Raw genomic sequence first — 17914 nt, forward strand, 5'->3', positions numbered from 1 at the left:
TATTAGATACAACTATTTTGGTTGCCCACAGTTAACCACAAGCTCTAGAAGATTGTAATTAGATCCCAAACTTGGTAATATCTTAATGGCAGATAAAATCTGCTAACTTCCAGCTGAAAATTTTTAAAGTTTATGAAAAAGCTCAAGAGAATGTCCTTAAGCTGTTTTTTAAGGTTTCATTTAGGTTTGTACTTTTATTTTCTAACTCTGGAGCTTTTAGCTGCTCAGGAAGTGACATTTTTGCAAAAAAAAAAAAAAATGGTACTACTTTGCATAAATCTTGAAGACTGTAGTAAGTTGATGATAGGAAGTCAGCTTGTCAAAGTGAGCTTAAGTAAAGATGTGGTTTGCTTTGCATTAAACCACAGCAGCAGATGTTTGAGTGGGCCAGTTTACTTCACTTATTTTTAAAAGCATCAGATTACTTTCACCTTAAATACAAGTGTGACAGAATTCAGATTTCTGGAGTGGTGGTGTGAGCAGCTTGGGGACTTCTCCCCATAAGAAGCATTTCTTAAGATGATTAAAATTAGCAAAAACAGAATATTTGGAGATAGATCAAAGGACTTCTAATGAATTGAGAAATATTTATTCAACAAAATCTATATAAACTTAGTAAGAGCAGTAGGAAGCCATAGCATTCGAGCTAGAGACTGCTCCCATCACCTCACAGCTCTGTCTGGCTGAGAACTATTTCAGTGGGCTCAGCAGACAGATGGATGTTCCCCACCTCTCCCAGTGCACTGGCTATTCCAGTTGGATTTGGCAGCCAGCAAACATTGGCAGATCTCATTTTCCACAGGCTTCATGCTGTAGGGGTTTATTTTGAGTGGCCGGTGGCAATCAAGTGATGTTTCCCTTACCCCCATTCCCACGAGTAAGGATGATCAGAATGGGCAGCTGGTGAAAAGAACAGTCCCTTTTTCCTACACAGCTTTGTGTCCTGGGAGAGCTTTTTCAGTGTGCGCAGCAGCTGAGTGGCAGGCCTCATGTGTCCCAGCTTCCTAGGCAAAGGCCTATTCTGGGTAGATATAGCAGTCGGTGAACCTAGGGATCAGTCTGACCAAAGATGTGCAAGACCTGTACACTGAAATCTTCAAACATTACTAAGAGTAGTTAAAGAAAATCTGCAAATAAGTGGAGAGAGAATATTGTCTTCATGGATTAGAAGACCCATAATGAAGGTGTCAGTTCTCCCCAGATTGATCTATATATTTCAATGGAATCCCAATCAATATCCCCACAGGAGAGACTGCCTGTAATCTAGCTAATTCTGAAATTCATATGGAAATGAAAGTAACTTAAAATAGTAATAATGTGATAGAATCCAGTACTTTATCAAAGATTATTGAACATGTAGACAACCAATAAAATGACCTATAATCAAGAAAAAAAAATAGAAACTGACCTAGAAATGACAGAGATGATGGAAGTAGCATAGAGGGAATTTAGCACATCTGTTATACATGTTCAGTGATTTAAAGGAAAACATGAAAATAATGAAAGAAAAATGGACATTATGAAAAAACAAATGGAACCTCTGGAGCTGAAAAATACAGTTTCTGAAGTAGAGAATTTCTCTAATAACAACATAGATGACATAAAAAAATGAATTTGAAGACATATTGATGGAAGCAACCCAAACTGAAGGACAGGAAGAAAAAATTACTGGAAAAAGTAAACAAACCCCTGGTGACCTGTGGTACCACAGCAAGCAATTTAACACATATGTAGGAATTGAGGGGCGGGCAAAGCTCTTGAAGAAATTTGTAAACCCAGTGCAAAAGTAACACAAAGAAAACCCCACCAAGCCACATAATATTCATATTACTGATAGCCAGCGATAAATTGAAAAGCATCCAGGAATAAATAAATTACATGTATGGATACTAAAGAGAAGAATGACTGCTGGCTCTTCACCAAAGACAGTATACAAACCCCAAATCAACAAAATGGGATCTTAAAAATATCAAAAGAAAAAATTGTCAACCCCCAAGATATTATATCGCATAGAATTGTCTTCCACAAATACATTTCCAGACAAAAGCTGAAAACGTGCAGCCAGCAGACTGTCACTATGAGAAATGTTAGGGAAGTTCTTTACATTGTGAAAGTAGTGACCATTACAGATGAAAACATAGCTCTAAGCACAATACTGAAGATCACCAAAAAGGTGAAAGGGGCGCCTGGGTGGCTCTGTCGGTTGAGCGTCCGACTTCAGCTCCGGTCATGATCTCATGGTTAGTGGGTTTGAGCCCCACGTTGGGCTCTGTGCTGACAGCTAGCTCAGAGCCTGGAGCCTGCTTCGGATTCTGTGCCTCCCTCTCTCTTTGACCCTCCCCTGCTCATACTGTTTCTCTCTGTCTCTCAAAAATAAATAAAAAACATTAAAAAATTTTTTCAAAAAAAGGTGAAAATAGTGAAAGTATGTACATAAATATAAAAGACATTTTTTTCTTATTAAAGATTGTTTTGAGATAACGGACTTTTACAAACAAAAATAACTACATGTTTTATGGGATCGATAACTTGTATACATTACATGTATGTTGACAGCACAAAGGGCAAGAGGAAGCTAAATTGAGTTGTAAAGCTCTTACATATATGTAAAGTAGTATAATATTATTTAGAGTTAGAGTGTGATAAGAAAAAAAATACTGGAAGATATTAAAATAAACAACAACAAGCAGCCAAGGAGATCTAGCTGATAAAGCAATCATGGAGATAAAGTGGAATACTAAAGGAATACTTAATCTAAAGGCAGACAGATGAAGAAGACAAAATGAATAAAAAGCAGATGGAAAAAGTTGCAAACAAACAGCAAGATGGTAGCCTTAAATCAAGTGTATCAAAAATTAAAATATGACTGGTTTCAATACCAGTTTTCAGACTCTATTAAAAAAATAAAGATCCAAGCTTATGCCGTCTATAAGAAATGTACTTTATTTTTCAAATTATATTTAATTGTTTTATCTTTTGTTTTGCAGTGATTTTAGTTTATTTTGTAAGCCTGCCTTTTTTTTTTTTTTTTTTTTTTAGTTTATTTTTAGGTGGGGAGGGACAGAGAGAGAGGGAAGGAGAGAATTCCAAGCCTCAGTGTGAGGCTCCATTCCATGAACTGTGAGATCAAAACCTGAGCCAAAATCAAGAATCAGATGCTTAACTAACTGAGCCACCTAGGTGTCCCAACAGTAATTTTAGTTTAGAGAAAAGATGCAAAAATAGTACAAAGAATTCCGATATACCCTTGACCTAGATTAGATCCCTACTTTAATATTTTACACTTGTCTTATCATTCACAGTCTGCCTCTCTACCTCTTCTCTCCTTCCTTTTTCTTCTCTCCCTTCCCCTATTTGTCCTTCTATAGATACATGTAATGTATATGTAAGAATTTTTCTGAATTTTTTGAGAATCAGGTATAGATGTTGCTCATTTACATTTAAGCTCCTTTAGTTTAAGCTCAGTCAGTTAAGCGTCCAACTTCAGCTCAGGTTATGATCTCACGGTTCGTGAGTTCAAACCCTGTGTCAGCCTCTGTGCTGACAACTAGCTCAGAGCCTGGAGCTGTCTTCAGATTCTATGTCTCCCTCTCTCTCTCTCTCTGACCCTCCCCTGCTCATGCAGGCGCTCACTCGCTCACTTTCTCTCTCAAAAATAAACAAAACATTAAAAAATATTTTTAAACTTCACTGTACAGTTCTTATAAAAAGGGATGTTATTTTATAAAACCAGAGTATACATACCATACATATATTACACTAACACATAATATTATTGAATCTGTAGACTTTAATTTGTCAGTTGTCCCATTATTGGGACACTTTTTATTTTTAAAAGTAAATAAATTTTGGTCCAAGCCTCAAGTCAGTTTGGTCATATTTAATTTTCATGTCTGTTTAGTCTCAACTTTAATATGCAACAATTGATTTGTATTTTTATGTCCTTGACATTGTCTTTTTAAAGTAAAGATCCCTTATTTTGCAACTAGTGGCCAATATCCTAGTTTGGGTTTTCTCATGGTTCATTTCAAATTATGCATTTTTGGCCCAATTATCACTTAAATTTGTGTCCTGCTCAGTCCATCTGATTATCAGGAAGAACATGATGTCTGTTTCTTCCTTTTTTTTTTATAATTTATAAATACCTTGCAAAGAAGTACTTTGAGACCATGTAAATATGCTATTTGCCATCAAACTGTTACTAGTTACAGCAACTGGTGATTTTGCCTGGAAATCACCACTCAGGTGATTTTTTTTTTAATTTTATCATTCTTTCTGTGTTTATTAGTTGACATTCTAGTGCAAGGAAGATGTAAAGGTCAAAATTCATTTCTGTAGGTGTACGTATCTAGTTATTTTGGCACTATTTTTTGCAAAGGCTATATTTCCCTCATTGCACAGTCATTAAAAATCAGTGGACCACATATGTTTGGGTCTATTCCATATGATTTTCACATATCGCCCTTCATTGAACACTTCCTTATTTTCTGAAACATCAAGATGTTTCAGGCTTACTTCATAATTTTCTGCCCTATCCCTGGAATATCCTATTTATTCAGAGACTTCTGCTTCATTTTAGTGGAGGATATTTACAAACTAAGATCTGTGTGCTATGTGTACTCATTGCTCCTGGGGCATCATTGTCTCTGGGTCTTGTTCGAGTTAGGACTGTTTCTGTATGTGTGTGTATGCACAAACACACATCTCTTTCTGTAGCTATGTATATTAAAAACCATGGGTCGTTACCAATAACTCCATTTTTAATATACCACCAACCACAGTATTCCTTCTGTCCTTCCCTTTTTTGTTACTGTATATTTTCCAGCGATGAAAAATCTGGCTTCAGTTATCCACAGAATATATAGCTGATTTCTCAATCTTAGAATACAAATAGATTCATTTCAGATTGGTTAACTTATCCCACCATGAAAAACAAACCTACTAGTTGTAATATAATGTTTAGAATTTGTTTTCATTAGTTTGAATGTATACGGTCAAAATACTGTATTCAGAATTTACATGTGTCATGTTCTTTACCTTTCTCTCCATCCTCTCCACTGCCCTCTTCCATCGTCATCTGCATTATCGTTCTGTTCATTCAAAAGAAAGTTTGGTTCTTTGGTTTCTGTCTGTATTCCATTTGAGATTTTTTTACCTCCATTTTACAAGTTCACTCATTTTAAATATGTGAAACAATAGGATTCAGAAAGTCAGAATGATACAAAAATGTCAAATGTGGATTTTTTAAATATATTTCTTTCTCCACAAAAGGAAGCATGGTATGGTATAGACTTTTTAATGTTTTGTTTTATTTACTTAAAAATCTATCCTGTTGGGACCTTTCTTATTATTTTTATACTGCATTTATACTCATTATTTGTATGACTGCAACATACTACATTATGTAGATGTGGATTTATATGTGAGTGATTTGTTCCTAGTATTTTGCAGTTGCAATCAGTGCTTCAAAGAATAGACTTGTGTGTATGTATTTTCACATTTTTTAAAGTTATCTGCAGAATAGATGCCTACTATCAAGATTTTTGAGTCAAAAGATAAGTGCATATGTAATTTGTATTGTTAAGAGAGCTTGGTTAAGGCAAATTCCTAGACAGGGGTTGGTGAATCATACGTAGTTTTGTTAGTGTTGTCAAATTCTCTTTCAAAAGAGCTGTGCCAGTTTGTGTACCCCTCATCACTAAATTAGAGTCCCTATTTTCCTAAGCTTTTCTACAGAATGGGGAAATACTTTTTAATTTTTGTCAGTCTCATAGGTGAGAAATTCTGTTGTCATGTAGTTTTAGCTTGTCTTTCTTTAGTTATGAGTGAGGTTGTATATCTTTCTATATATTTTACACTATGCTTATATTTATCTTTTGGTACTGTCTATTTTTATTCTACTTCTTTTTCTCTAGGACCTTTGATCTTTATGTCTTCCATTTTAAACAGTTTTTTATTAGAGATAGTAGTCCTGTGTTGCAAATATTATCTCCATGTTGGTCAGGGAGATATGATTTTGAAGAAATGCACTTTTTTTTAATGTTTATTCATTTTTGAGAGACAGAGTGCAAGTAGGGGAGAGACAGCAAGAGAGGGAGACACAGAATCTGAAGCAGGCTCCAGGCTCCGAGCTGTCAGCCCAATGTGGGGCTCAAACTCACAGACCGCAGATCATGATCTGAGCTGAAGTCAGATGCTTATGCACTTTAAGTATAAAAACACAAAAAGTAAAAAGATGGGCTAGGGAATAATACTATCAGAGAAATTAGACTTTAGGATAGGGAATATTATTAGAGATAAAGACTTTTTTTTGGCATTTTATTATTACAGAAGAGATAATGTATCATCCTAACTCTATATAAGCCTAAATATCACTGTTTCCAAATACATGAAGAAAACAAACAGAAATGAAGGTAAATTCACAATTATAGTTGGAGATTTCAACAGTCAACTACCAAGAACATAAAATAAACAAAATCAGTAAGGTATAAAAGACTTGAACAACACTGTCAACCAACTTAACCTTGTATTTATTTTTCTTTGTAGATATTTATTCAACACTGCACCCAACAATTGCAGATTATATTCTCTAACAGAGCAGAATTAAATTAAAAATCACTAACAATTTGGGAAATTTTTTAAATTAAAATTAAAGCATGTGACAGAATTCAACATTTCTTCAAATTAAAAACATTGAACAGACTAGAATTTCCTCAGTCTGATAAAGAGCATCTGTGGAAAAACAAGTTAGCATGATGCTTATGGTCAAAGGTCCAATGCTTGCTCTCTATTGCGAACGAGGCAAGTACGTCCGCTTTCATCTCTCTCCAGTGTTGTACCGGATGTGCCAGTCAGTACATCAAGGCAAAAAATAGAAATAAGAGGCATCACTTGGAAAGGGAGAAAGGTGTTTGTCTACAAATAATATGATTGTGTGCATAGAGGATCCTAAAGAATATATGCAAAAAGCTATGAGAATAAGTTAATTTAGCAAGACTGAAGGACATATAGTCAATAACAGAAATTCCATTTCTGTATTTCAAGTGCAAAAGTAAAATGTTAGAGAAAATAGCCATTTACAGTAACCTCAAAAGATGTTACATACTTTAGGATGAATTTACAAGAAAAAAAACCACAAACTGTGAAGCCTATACACTGAAAACTATAGTTGACCCTTGAACCATATGGGAACTAGGGGCACCAACCCCTCTGTCCAGTTGAAAATTCATTTATAACTTTTGACTTTCTAAAAACATAACTACTTGGCCAAAAGCCTTATTGGTAACATAAACAGTTGATTAACACATATATTGTATGTTATATGTATATGTTATTACATACTGTATTCCTATGATAAACAGAAAAAAATGTTATTCAGAAAATCTTGAGGAAGAGAAAATACATTTACAGTTTAAAATACATTTACAGAAAATACATTTGCAGTTAAAATCTGTGTTTTCAAGGATCAGCAAGATACTGTTTCTCTTAAAGGTATTCCACAGATCTAGCATGCCTTCTTCACTTTTTCTCATTCTGTTTTCTTTTTCTTTTTTTCTTTTTAAAGATTTAGCCACTTTTTTTTTCTTTAAGTTTATTTACTTATATTTGAGAGACAGAGACAATGCAAGTGGGGAAGGGACAGAGAGAAAGGGAGAGAGAATAGAATCCCAAGCACACTCCACACCATTAGCACAGAGCCTGATGCGGGGCTCAACCTACAAAACCATGAGATCATGACCTGAACTAAAACCAAGTGTCAGATGCTCAACTGACTGAGCCACCTAGGTGCCCTTCATTCTGTTTTCTCTTTGCTTCTCTTGTTGGATAATTTAAAATTATCTTTCAGTTCATTGATACTTTCTTCTGATTGATCAAATCTGTTAATAAAGTTCTCTATTGAATTCCTCAATCCAGTTACTGTATTCTTTACCTTTAGGATTTCTGTTTGGTTGTTGTTTTATAGTTTCTGTTTCTTTGTTGAACTTCTCATTTCATTCATGCATTGTTTTTTCTAATTCTGTTTAGTTGCCTATATATTCTTGCAGAGACGGTTCTTCAGTCAGCTTAACTTGGGGTTCTTAATGAGTCAGCTGATAGTGTCCTTGGACAAGTGGGATTTACTATCCAGGTCCCTATTTGGCCAGGGATGCTTACCAAGCTCTGATGTCAGCAGGGGCACTGGCTGGGAGCAGTTGGATAGGACTCCTAACTTGGTTCCCTGTCCATGCACAGCTGGAACATGGCCTCCACAGTGCCTGGATTCTCTGCTCATGCTTCTTGGTTGGGCAGGACTTGGTGCTATACTCAACAGTTAGGCAGGACTATGAATTTGCTTCCCTGTCTGGATGGGGCCCTAAAACAGGCCATTGTGACTTGATGGCTGGGGACCTGAATCTAGCAAGCTGCCCACCACACTCCCTGGCCACATGGGGCCACCACCTCAGCTCTGCACATGAGCTGTGCCACTGGCTGAGTTCTCTGCTCAAGTGCCATTTTAAGCAGGGCTGCAAATTGAGCTATGCAGCTTCCCAGATGTTCTCATTAGGCTTCCAGGTTAGGTGAGGTGGAGGTTATATTCAACCTTAAGCAGATCTTTTCATTTGCTTTCCAGCCCAGGTTGGGCTACAGAACAGGCTTTGGTTGGTATGGCTCATTGGGTAGGGATCCAAATCATGTGGGATTGTCCACCAAGCTCCCTGGCCAGACAGGGCCAGTGGCTTGACTTTGCAGGTGGGCACAGCCACTGCCTAGGATCTCCACTTGGGTGTCATTGTTGGAGGAGTGTGGTCTGTCAAGATCCAAGCACTGCTTGCTGTACATCCTTCCCATCCCAATCTGATCTCTAGTGATCAAGACCCACAGGTTCACCCTTGCAGATTCCCCTTATGGTCCCCTTGTGACAAGACCCAACTGCGTCTTCTGGGAAGCAACTCGTAACACTGGGGGAGCCGGACTTAACCTTGGGCTATATCTTCCCCACTGGAAAAACTGTAGGCCCAGGGGACTCTCTTAGCATGGTTCTGTCCCTGCCTTGAAGAGGTGACGTGGTCAGAGTATAGCCATCCCTCTTACCTTTCTAAAGTCCTTTTCAGTCTCTGTGCTCCGGGAGGGTTCTTCAGCCTCACCACTGTGTTCTCAGATTTTCACAATAGTGCCGTGTCCATGGATAGTTGCAGGTTGGTCTTCCTGTGAAGGGTACTGTGGTTAGCAACAACTTGAGTGACTGTCTCAGTGACATCACTCCCCAAAAGACACCATTTGTAATAGGAAAAGGAGGAACAGGAAGAAGATATCACAGTACACATATTTGTATCTGGAATATGTGAAGATCTCTTATAACTCAGTAAGACAAACATCCCCGTTAAAAAACTTTGAATAGACACTCTACAAAGGAAGATATCTAATTGAACAGTAAATAAATGAAATGATGTTCAACATTATTAGTCCTTAGAGAAATGAAAATTTAAACTTAAGTTTATAATTATGTAATTTCTTTTAAGTTTTTCAGCTGTCTCTAATAAGAATCATATTTGAAACTATTTGAAACAGTTGACGACTTTGAAAATTTTATATGTTAAGGTACTTTTCCCCTCTCTTATTTCTGCTTGCAGTGCTTATTGTGAATCAGGATGCAAAAGAGTAGTTCCCAAATGTGAGAATATAACTGGTTTCTGGGTTTCTTCTAGACATAAGGAATCACATTCTGGAGGTGGGGCTCTGGAGTCTTCATTTCTACAAAGGCTCTAGATGATTAAGTTACCAGTAGACCACAAAGCATTCTTCAAGAAGTACTGGGCCAAAGAGTACCTTTTGTTTAGGTAGTAACTGCCTTTAGGAAAACATTTTAAATTTCCTGGGTTAAACAAATTCCAAAAGCTCCAAAAAGGCTTTATTTGCTTCATTTGGGAGCTCCTGCTTAACTTGGACCTCACAGTTCACCAAGCAACATAGACCATGTCTCACAAGATTTCTTGTATCTTTTCAGCTTTTCCCTTGCTGGAAGTCAGAAAATAGTCCTTATGCATCTCCTTATCTCCAAATAAATAATAAAAGGAATAAAAATATTTGAGACTTTGTAAACAAATACAGTCACTGTAGAAAGCATAAAATCATGCAATATGCTATTATAATGTCTTAGTTTCTGTTACTTTGAAATTGGCAAAGAATACCATTTTTACATTGCTTTTGCCCCACTTTAGTTTTCAGCATTAATGATTTGCAAACATTTGCTTTCTGTTAATAAAACGCTAAACAGTGTCACACCCTTTTAAAATAAGCATAGTAGCAAACATCTCAGTCAGCTGTGGATAGCGACAGCTGTGTCATTGAATTTTTGTGTTTTTTTTAATAACATTATACATGTGACAACTTGTCCCACTCAAATATTAAACTATTCCTTAGACATATATCTGTTATTGTCTTGAAAATACATATTTATTTGAGGGTATCATCCTTTATGTATTTTTCTCTCTGTCATATTTTGTGAGAAATCTGTAAATAACAAATGCAGATGCCACTTCTGTGGAGCATCTTTTGGGAGGTCTTACCCCACTCAAAGCATAAAAAATGAAAACAGTGGCTCTTTAGGATAAACGCCTGACTTCAGCCTAGGTCATGATCTCTCATTCTTGAGTTCAAGTCCTGCATCAGGCTCTGTGCTGACAGCTAAGAGCCTGGAGTCTGCTTCAGATTCTGTATCTCCCTCTTTTCTCAGTCCCTCCCCAGCTCGTGCACTTTCTCTCTCTCTCTGTCTCTCAAACAATAAAACGTTAACATTTCTTTTGAATACATTTTTAAAAATGGAAAGAAGTTCTAAAAGTTTTAAAAGGAAGATATAGAATTGCCATCGCTTGCAGATGATTTGTCTACAGAAGTAATCAAAGATAGTAATAATTTTGGGAGCACATATGGTGACAGGAAAATCTAAGGGACTCTATAGACAAACTCTTAAAATTAATTTGCCAAAGTGACTTGGGTATGAGATCAGTACACAAAAATCTGTACCTTTAAAAAATATGTAAAAAAAAAATCTAACTTTTTTATGGAAAGTAATAACCATATATATCTAGCTGCCTACTTAACATCTCATTTAGCCATGACATCTCAGATTTGAATGCCTACAGTAATAAGTACTCTTGAATGTCTAATCTATCTGTGCATCCTCACTTCTTACCCACACCTCCTATGTCATGACTACATATCCAGTTTCTCGGGCCAAAATTTCAGAATTAAGTCATCCTTGATTCTCTCCTTTCTCTCACGTTCCAAAACCAATCCGTCAGCATGATCTATTGCCTTCCAAATATATTCAGAAAAGAGCCACTTCTTGCCATGCTGCCTTGCACTCCCACAGACCACTGCTACCATAGTCCCCTCCTGTCTGGATACTGCGATGCTCATTTGCTTTCACTCTCAGGCTCCTACAACCTGTTCTTCACACAGCATCTAGATATTGCCTTTTCAGATGTTTCAGATCACATCACTCCCTTGCTAAAAACACTAGAGAGGCTTTTTGTTACACTTAGAATAAAATGCAGGCTCCTGTAAGGAGACATGACCTTTGTACTTCTTTAATCTCAGCTCCTACCTCCAGTCCCTCCTTCCTGTCACTCTGGCCACTTTGGCCTTCTGTTCCTCAACATGCCAGGTATGTCTCCTTTCTTCCCCCAGATCTTCATCACTCAGGTCTCAGCTGCAGCATCCCTCCTCAGATAAGGCCTCTCTGTTGCTACTGTATTTGGTCTGTCTCTATGTATGTCTCATTACCTAGTGGGTTCGACTTTTGTCTCCCCTACTGGGATGTTAGTGCAGTGAGAGCGGGCTCTTTGCCTTGTTCCCGTAGTACTGGCCACTACACGGCCCCAGGCATTCACCACCTTTGTGTTGAGTCGGTGGGGGTGTGTACAGTTTTTGTTTCTGTTTTTGTTTTTGATCTTGCCTGACCACTTTTGATGTTTCCATTTGCAACTTGGGGAATAGATTGTCAGTTCTGTGAGAGGAAAAAGAAAACTGTATCTTAATCTTCTTTATATCTCTAGCATCTAATACAGTCAATGTTTAAATATATGAATTAATGACATACACATTTGCTTCATGCATTATACTTTCCCCCTTGATTGGATTAAGATTTTGTAAGTTTGAGTTTCACACCCTTAAACTGATGAGCTGGTCTGCATCTCTTGATTTAAAGGTGCAGCCAGAGTGTCCTTGTTATCTCATGCCTAAGAGGAGCAGAGATCAAAAGAGAGTAGATTCTTTATCTCTTACTGAATGTGGCTTCGGTCTTGGGGGCAATCTTGTCTTCTTTGTTTCACTGTCTTTAGATTTTTAAAAAGTAGGATCTTAGATTTTTTGTAAAGTGAATCTTAAATTTGCTGTTTTTCTCCTTATTTGTGTTTTTCATCTTTTCTGTTCAGAGGGATTATCAAGCTAAAAACTCTTTTAGATATTACTTTAAGCAGATTGATTCTACTACTCAGACTGTTTAATCTTTGTAGAATTGAGTTAAAACTAAGTTTGCTGCATATTCTGAATGTCCTTGTCTATTTCTAATGTATTTCTTGAATGAAATTACTGTATCATTTGAAGCTTGTTTTCTTGGGAATTATGGTAATGGAAATAAAGTCCTACAAAATGGTTTTGCTCTAACATCATTTCTTAAAATACAATAGAAAGATAAACATCCACTATTTAGAAATATCAGTGGCTTCCTGAATTTTTTACTTTCTCTGTGCTTAAACAGATGACTAGAAGCATGTGGGCATCTCCACATCCTCCTGGTCATTTCTGTATTGCATCATTGTTACAGCGTGTCATGGTGATGTTAAGGAGTTTGTTGTTCAGAAATCTGTTTTAGTGAGAAGATCTGGTATCAAGTGGGATAGTTAGAAATGATACTCAAATATTTAGACTAAGCCATTAATAGAGCAAACTCTCAAATGAAACTCTCGGGGCGCCTGGATGGCTCAGTCGGTTGGGCCTCCGGCTTCGGCTCAGGTCAGATCTCACGTTTGTGGGTTCGAGCCCCGCGTCGGGCTCTGTACTGACAGCTCAGAGCCTGGAGCCTGCTTCGGATTCTATGTCTCCTTCTCTCTCTGCCCCTCCCCCTCTCATGCTCTGTCTCTCTCTGTATCAAAAATAAATAAAACATTAAAAATAAATTCAAATGAAACTCTCAAATGTGTTCCAAACTCTCAAATGAAAAAGATATTTCAGTTCCTAAAATTTTCTATTCCCAGATTCATTTTTGTTTAGTTCCTTTGACACTCTAATTACAATGTGATTGTGGTTTTTGTCTATATACTGTATTGTCTACCAAGGATGTGTAGTTGTGTTGATTGTTTATTGTTTATTGTGCATGTATCAAAAAATACAAGTAAACATTTTAAGATACATTGTTATCAACTATATCAACCAAATAAATTTCAGCATTGAATCTACTTGAGCATCTTCTGCTTTCACATACCCTTGAGTAGGAAAAATACTCCCTTTTCTTAATTTTTTAAAACATATATTTCTTGATTTCCTCTAAGAAGAAAAGTAATCCACAATCCTAATAGAACATTAGACTCCATTTTTCTTAAAGATGACAGTCTCCTTCCACGAAATGTAAGAGATTTAAGGATGCAGGGCATGTATTTTGATCTTTGTACAAGAGTTCATTTTGGGGCGCCTGGGTGGTCCACTTGGTTAAGCATCCAACTTCAGCCCAGGTCATGATCTTACAGTTCCTGAGTTTGAGCCCTACATCGGGCTCTGCTGACAGCTCAGAGCCTGAAGCCTGCTTCAGATTCTGTATTTCTTTCTCTCTCTGTTCTCCCACTGCTCGCATCCTCCCTCTCCCTCCCCCCTCCACCTCAAATAAATGAAGATTAAAAAAACTTTTTTTTAAAGAGTTCATTATTTTCTAACGAACAGTTTTCTCTCTACAGTAAAATTCTCTTTGAGTGTGTTCTCTCATCCTAGAGTGGACGAGAACAGAGACTAATGAACCATTCTGAGGTTAGGGCAATGAGCATATTTATGGTGACGCATGAGTGCAGGGAGAGGAGGTCAGCACACGGCACCAAAACTGTTAGTCTCGAACACCAAGTATTCTTACTTAGAAGGTATTCTTTCTTGTGACAAAACTCAAGTGTCTAACGTGAGTTTGGGGATATATATATAAAGAATTGTTTCTTATGTTGTTTTCTTTTTACTTACAGTATATCTCTGTACCGAGGTAATTGCAGACCTATACGATTTGAGCCACCAATGCTGGATTTCCATGAACAGTAAGTTTAAAATTTAGACTATAGTTTCCCATTAAGCTATTATTTGTATTTTATGCATGCATTTGTCTTGCTTTTCACCTGTGTTATCTCTGGGAGAAAGTCACATTCTCAAGTCATCAAAGAAACCGTGTTGTTGAATACGGTTTGAAAATGGGAAGCAAGCATCTATTATGAGTCTGACATATAGTATTAACCTCCGAAGTTTGAAAGATACCTAAAAGAGTCCCTGGTTCAAAGGATCTTATCTTCAGGAGCTGCATAAAACTTTCAGGTTACTTTTCTGATTAGTACTTTATTTCCACTTTTATTATTTAAGTTTGCCATGTGGACATAGAAAGATAACAGTATTTATTTGTTTGCATGTGCTTTTAAAGTAAATAAATATTATCATCACTAACCCAGAAGGACAAACAATAGAAAATCCTGCAGAAAGATGTGATTAAACCACAGAAATGCTTCCTCAAACCATATTTCTGGCCTCCCTTCTGCCTCTGGGTCTCAGGTTTTGCACATCTCAGATACCCTGAGGGGAAGACCAGTCTCCATCTGTATTTGGTTCCACTCTAATTTAGCAAGTAGATAAAGAGAATATCTTAGTGATGTAACTGCTAGAGCAATGCCACTCTGGTAGATTAGGAGAAAAAAAGAACTTGGAAGGTAAGTAATAGAGAAACTCTATGTAGATCTTTTTTGATTCAGTTAATGAAAATTGTAATTTTCGTTAAGATTGTCAAAGTTGTAATTACTCGCTTTTTCTTATAGTAAACACATTAGGTTTAAATAATTTATTTACAACCTTAAACCTGAAACAATCAGAAACACTAATTATATTATATTTGTACAGAACCATGGGAGAGTAGTTAGCATTAAAAGCAAGATATCTGCTGGCAGCTCCCATCTTTTAAGGAGTACACAGATCATGGATTTGGGTGGTGGGAGTGCACAGAGGAGTTCAGCAGATTCTTTGGGCATTTCTAGATGGAATTGGTATTTTGGAATAGTCATTATGTAAGTAAAATTGACTTCTGGGGTGCCTGGGTGGCTCAGTTGGTTAAACACCCAACTCTTAACTTCTGCTCAGGTCATGATCTCACAGTTTGTGAGATGGAGCCCACATGGGGCTCTGCACTGACAGCACAGAGCCTGCTTGGGATTCTCACTCTCCTTCTCTCTCTCTCTCTCTCTCTCTGTCTCTCTCTGTCTCTCTCTCTCTCTCTCTCTCTCTCTCAAAATAAATAATAAACATTTAAACAACAAAAAAGACTATAATGTTTAGATAGGAAACACATCACTATCATTTCTTATAAAAACAGTTTAGGTACAATGTCGAGATTGCAAGGAACATAAAGTAGAGCCATAATCCGTTCACAGTAATGTGCCCCAGTCTCCTTCTGTCAAACGTAAGAGATTTAAAGAAATATGGCGTATATTTTGATCTTCATAAAAGAGTTCATTATTTTCTAACAGTGAGTTTTCTCTCTACAGTAGAATTCCCTTTGAGTGTGTTCTCTCATCCTAGAGTGGACCAGAACAGAGCCTAATATGGAAGCATTCTGCGGTTAGGGCATTGAGCATATTTATGGGGACTCGTGAGGGCGGGGAGAGGAGGTCGGCACACGGCACCGAAACCATTGGTCTCGAACACCATGTGTACTTACTTGGAAAGCTTAACAGTAACCATTCTGGAGAGATCTTGTTAAAAGTTTTTTCCAGCTGTTTTTCACTCTATAATTTGTTTTTTGAGAGAATTTTATAAACTTTATACATCACTTGAGATAAAGACATTTTCAGCTCTACAAAATTCCTAAATAGGAATTGGGAATTCCTGTTCCAAATTCTTTCTCCCTGGACCCTTTAAATAATGTCCTACCCCTGAAATAGGAGAAATTGACACAAGATTCTGGACTGGTGATTTTAACTTTTTGATCATGGGATCTTTTGAGAATAGATGAAAGCTATGAACCTGTTCCTTCCTCTCCAAATGCACACAAAGACACAGAGTTGTGTGTGCAAATAGCATCTTGCACTAAGGTTCAGGGATTTCCTAGACATCCCTCTCAAAGTCCATACTGGATTTTTCATAGCTAGTGAGGAGTTCCCGTTCTAGGCTACAGGTTATTAAATCATCACCACAGAATTCACTGGGGTTTTGCTTATTACACTAGCAGTTCACGTCCACTGTAGTAAACTTAGAAAATACTTAGCAGGGGAAAGAAGAAAATTAAAAATTACCAGCAGATCAACCCTTCAAAAACATTAACATTGAGCTTTTATAGTTCAGGTCCTTTTTCCATGCATCTTGTATTTATTTATCGAGTCACAAAAAACGTAACCATATTTTCTAAACATAAACTGTTGTATAAGCTGCTTTCTAAGCATAATACATTGTGGGGTTTTTTCTTTATTCCATTGAATTATCTGTTATTTTATGGTATTAAAGAACATTAAATTGTAAGGATAGTTGTTAAATTCATTTATTGTTTTAAATTTAATTCTTATAATCAGTGCTGAAGCTAATGATTTAAATACAACTTGGCTATTACTCAGAAGAGAGTCCTAAGAATGGAGTTGTCAAATGAAATGATATGCAGAATATAAAGGTTTTCAGTTAATATTTAAGCTAGAGAATAATTTGGTGTTGTGCACAAAGAGAACTGGTACGGATACGTGAAGTAATATATGACTAGAGAGGAAATAGATGGGTTTCCTTAGGAGACTGGAACTGAAATCTCACGGGCTAAGAGAAACTGTGGAAGTTGATTGAAGGTGTGTGAGTGGATAGGCGAACTCCAGTGCATCCAAGCGTCGGGCAATACAGTGAAGGAAATCATTTGAAACCTAGCATGAGGTCCTAGTCAGCACAGGAAAGGAATATAGTAGGTCTGCTAGACTATTCCCTAAGCCAGCAAAATTACATGCTACTCCAAAATAGTGGAATGAAAAGAAAAAAGAAAACCATTCTACGATTTTAAACTTCTCTTTGTCCAGTCTGAGAACACTGAATGGAGTTTGTTTTCTCTCACAAAGGTAGAAGTGGATCTGTAGAGGTAGAAGTTGGGGGCAGATATGAACACATGTATATGAGGGTTCAGTCAGGGGTTTTATATGTGACTGTGTGAGTGTGTGTATATGTGTGTTGTACCCAAGTTTGTAAAATCACCCCAAAACAAACACCAGAGACTGCTAGGGAGACCGAGTCTCGCCTGCAAAAGCAAAGGGCCTTTAATACAAGCTTAAGCTCGGGCTCACAGTCTCCAGCGGACCAGCCGGCCACGTGGAGAGAGCCCCAAACAAAGGCAGGGCAGGGCCTTTTATGCCTTTGGGAGGGGGAGTTACAGGAAATGATGACAGGTTTACAGTGATCCAATCCCTGCCCCCCATCAACACTGGCAGTTGTGGGAGCCAGTCACAATAGTTGGAGTGTTGACCAATCAGAGTGGGCCCAGGACGCCCCACGTGGGGCGTGACTAGGCCAGTCTCTAGAAAGGTCAAAGGTATCGGCCGGCCTCTCCCAATTGGACTCCGCAGGAGTTGTCCCTCCTTAAGGTGCGCCCTTTCAGGAGAAGCGGCTGCCTTCCCCTTTAAGTACAGGGGAAGGCTGGATCGGACCTGCGCAGGCGGGGGACCCCCCCCCCCCCCCC

General features: G+C 37.6%; 1 protein-coding gene across 1 annotated transcript in view; it reads left to right on the forward strand.

Moving 5' to 3' along the window:
- TMEM131 (transmembrane protein 131) overlaps positions 1-17914 on the forward strand; it is a 166245-nt gene that overhangs the window by 38757 nt on the left and 109574 nt on the right. The window contains exon 4 of the mRNA XM_029937215.1: positions 14205-14273. Within this exon, the coding sequence (XP_029793075.1) occupies positions 14254-14273 (20 nt within the window). The 5' untranslated portion in view covers positions 14205-14253. The remainder of the gene's footprint in view (positions 1-14204; positions 14274-17914) is intronic.

Source organism: Suricata suricatta, chromosome 4 (assembly GCF_006229205.1).
Source record: "Suricata suricatta isolate VVHF042 chromosome 4, meerkat_22Aug2017_6uvM2_HiC, whole genome shotgun sequence".
In the NCBI taxonomy this organism is placed as follows: Eukaryota; Metazoa; Chordata; class Mammalia; order Carnivora; family Herpestidae; genus Suricata; species Suricata suricatta.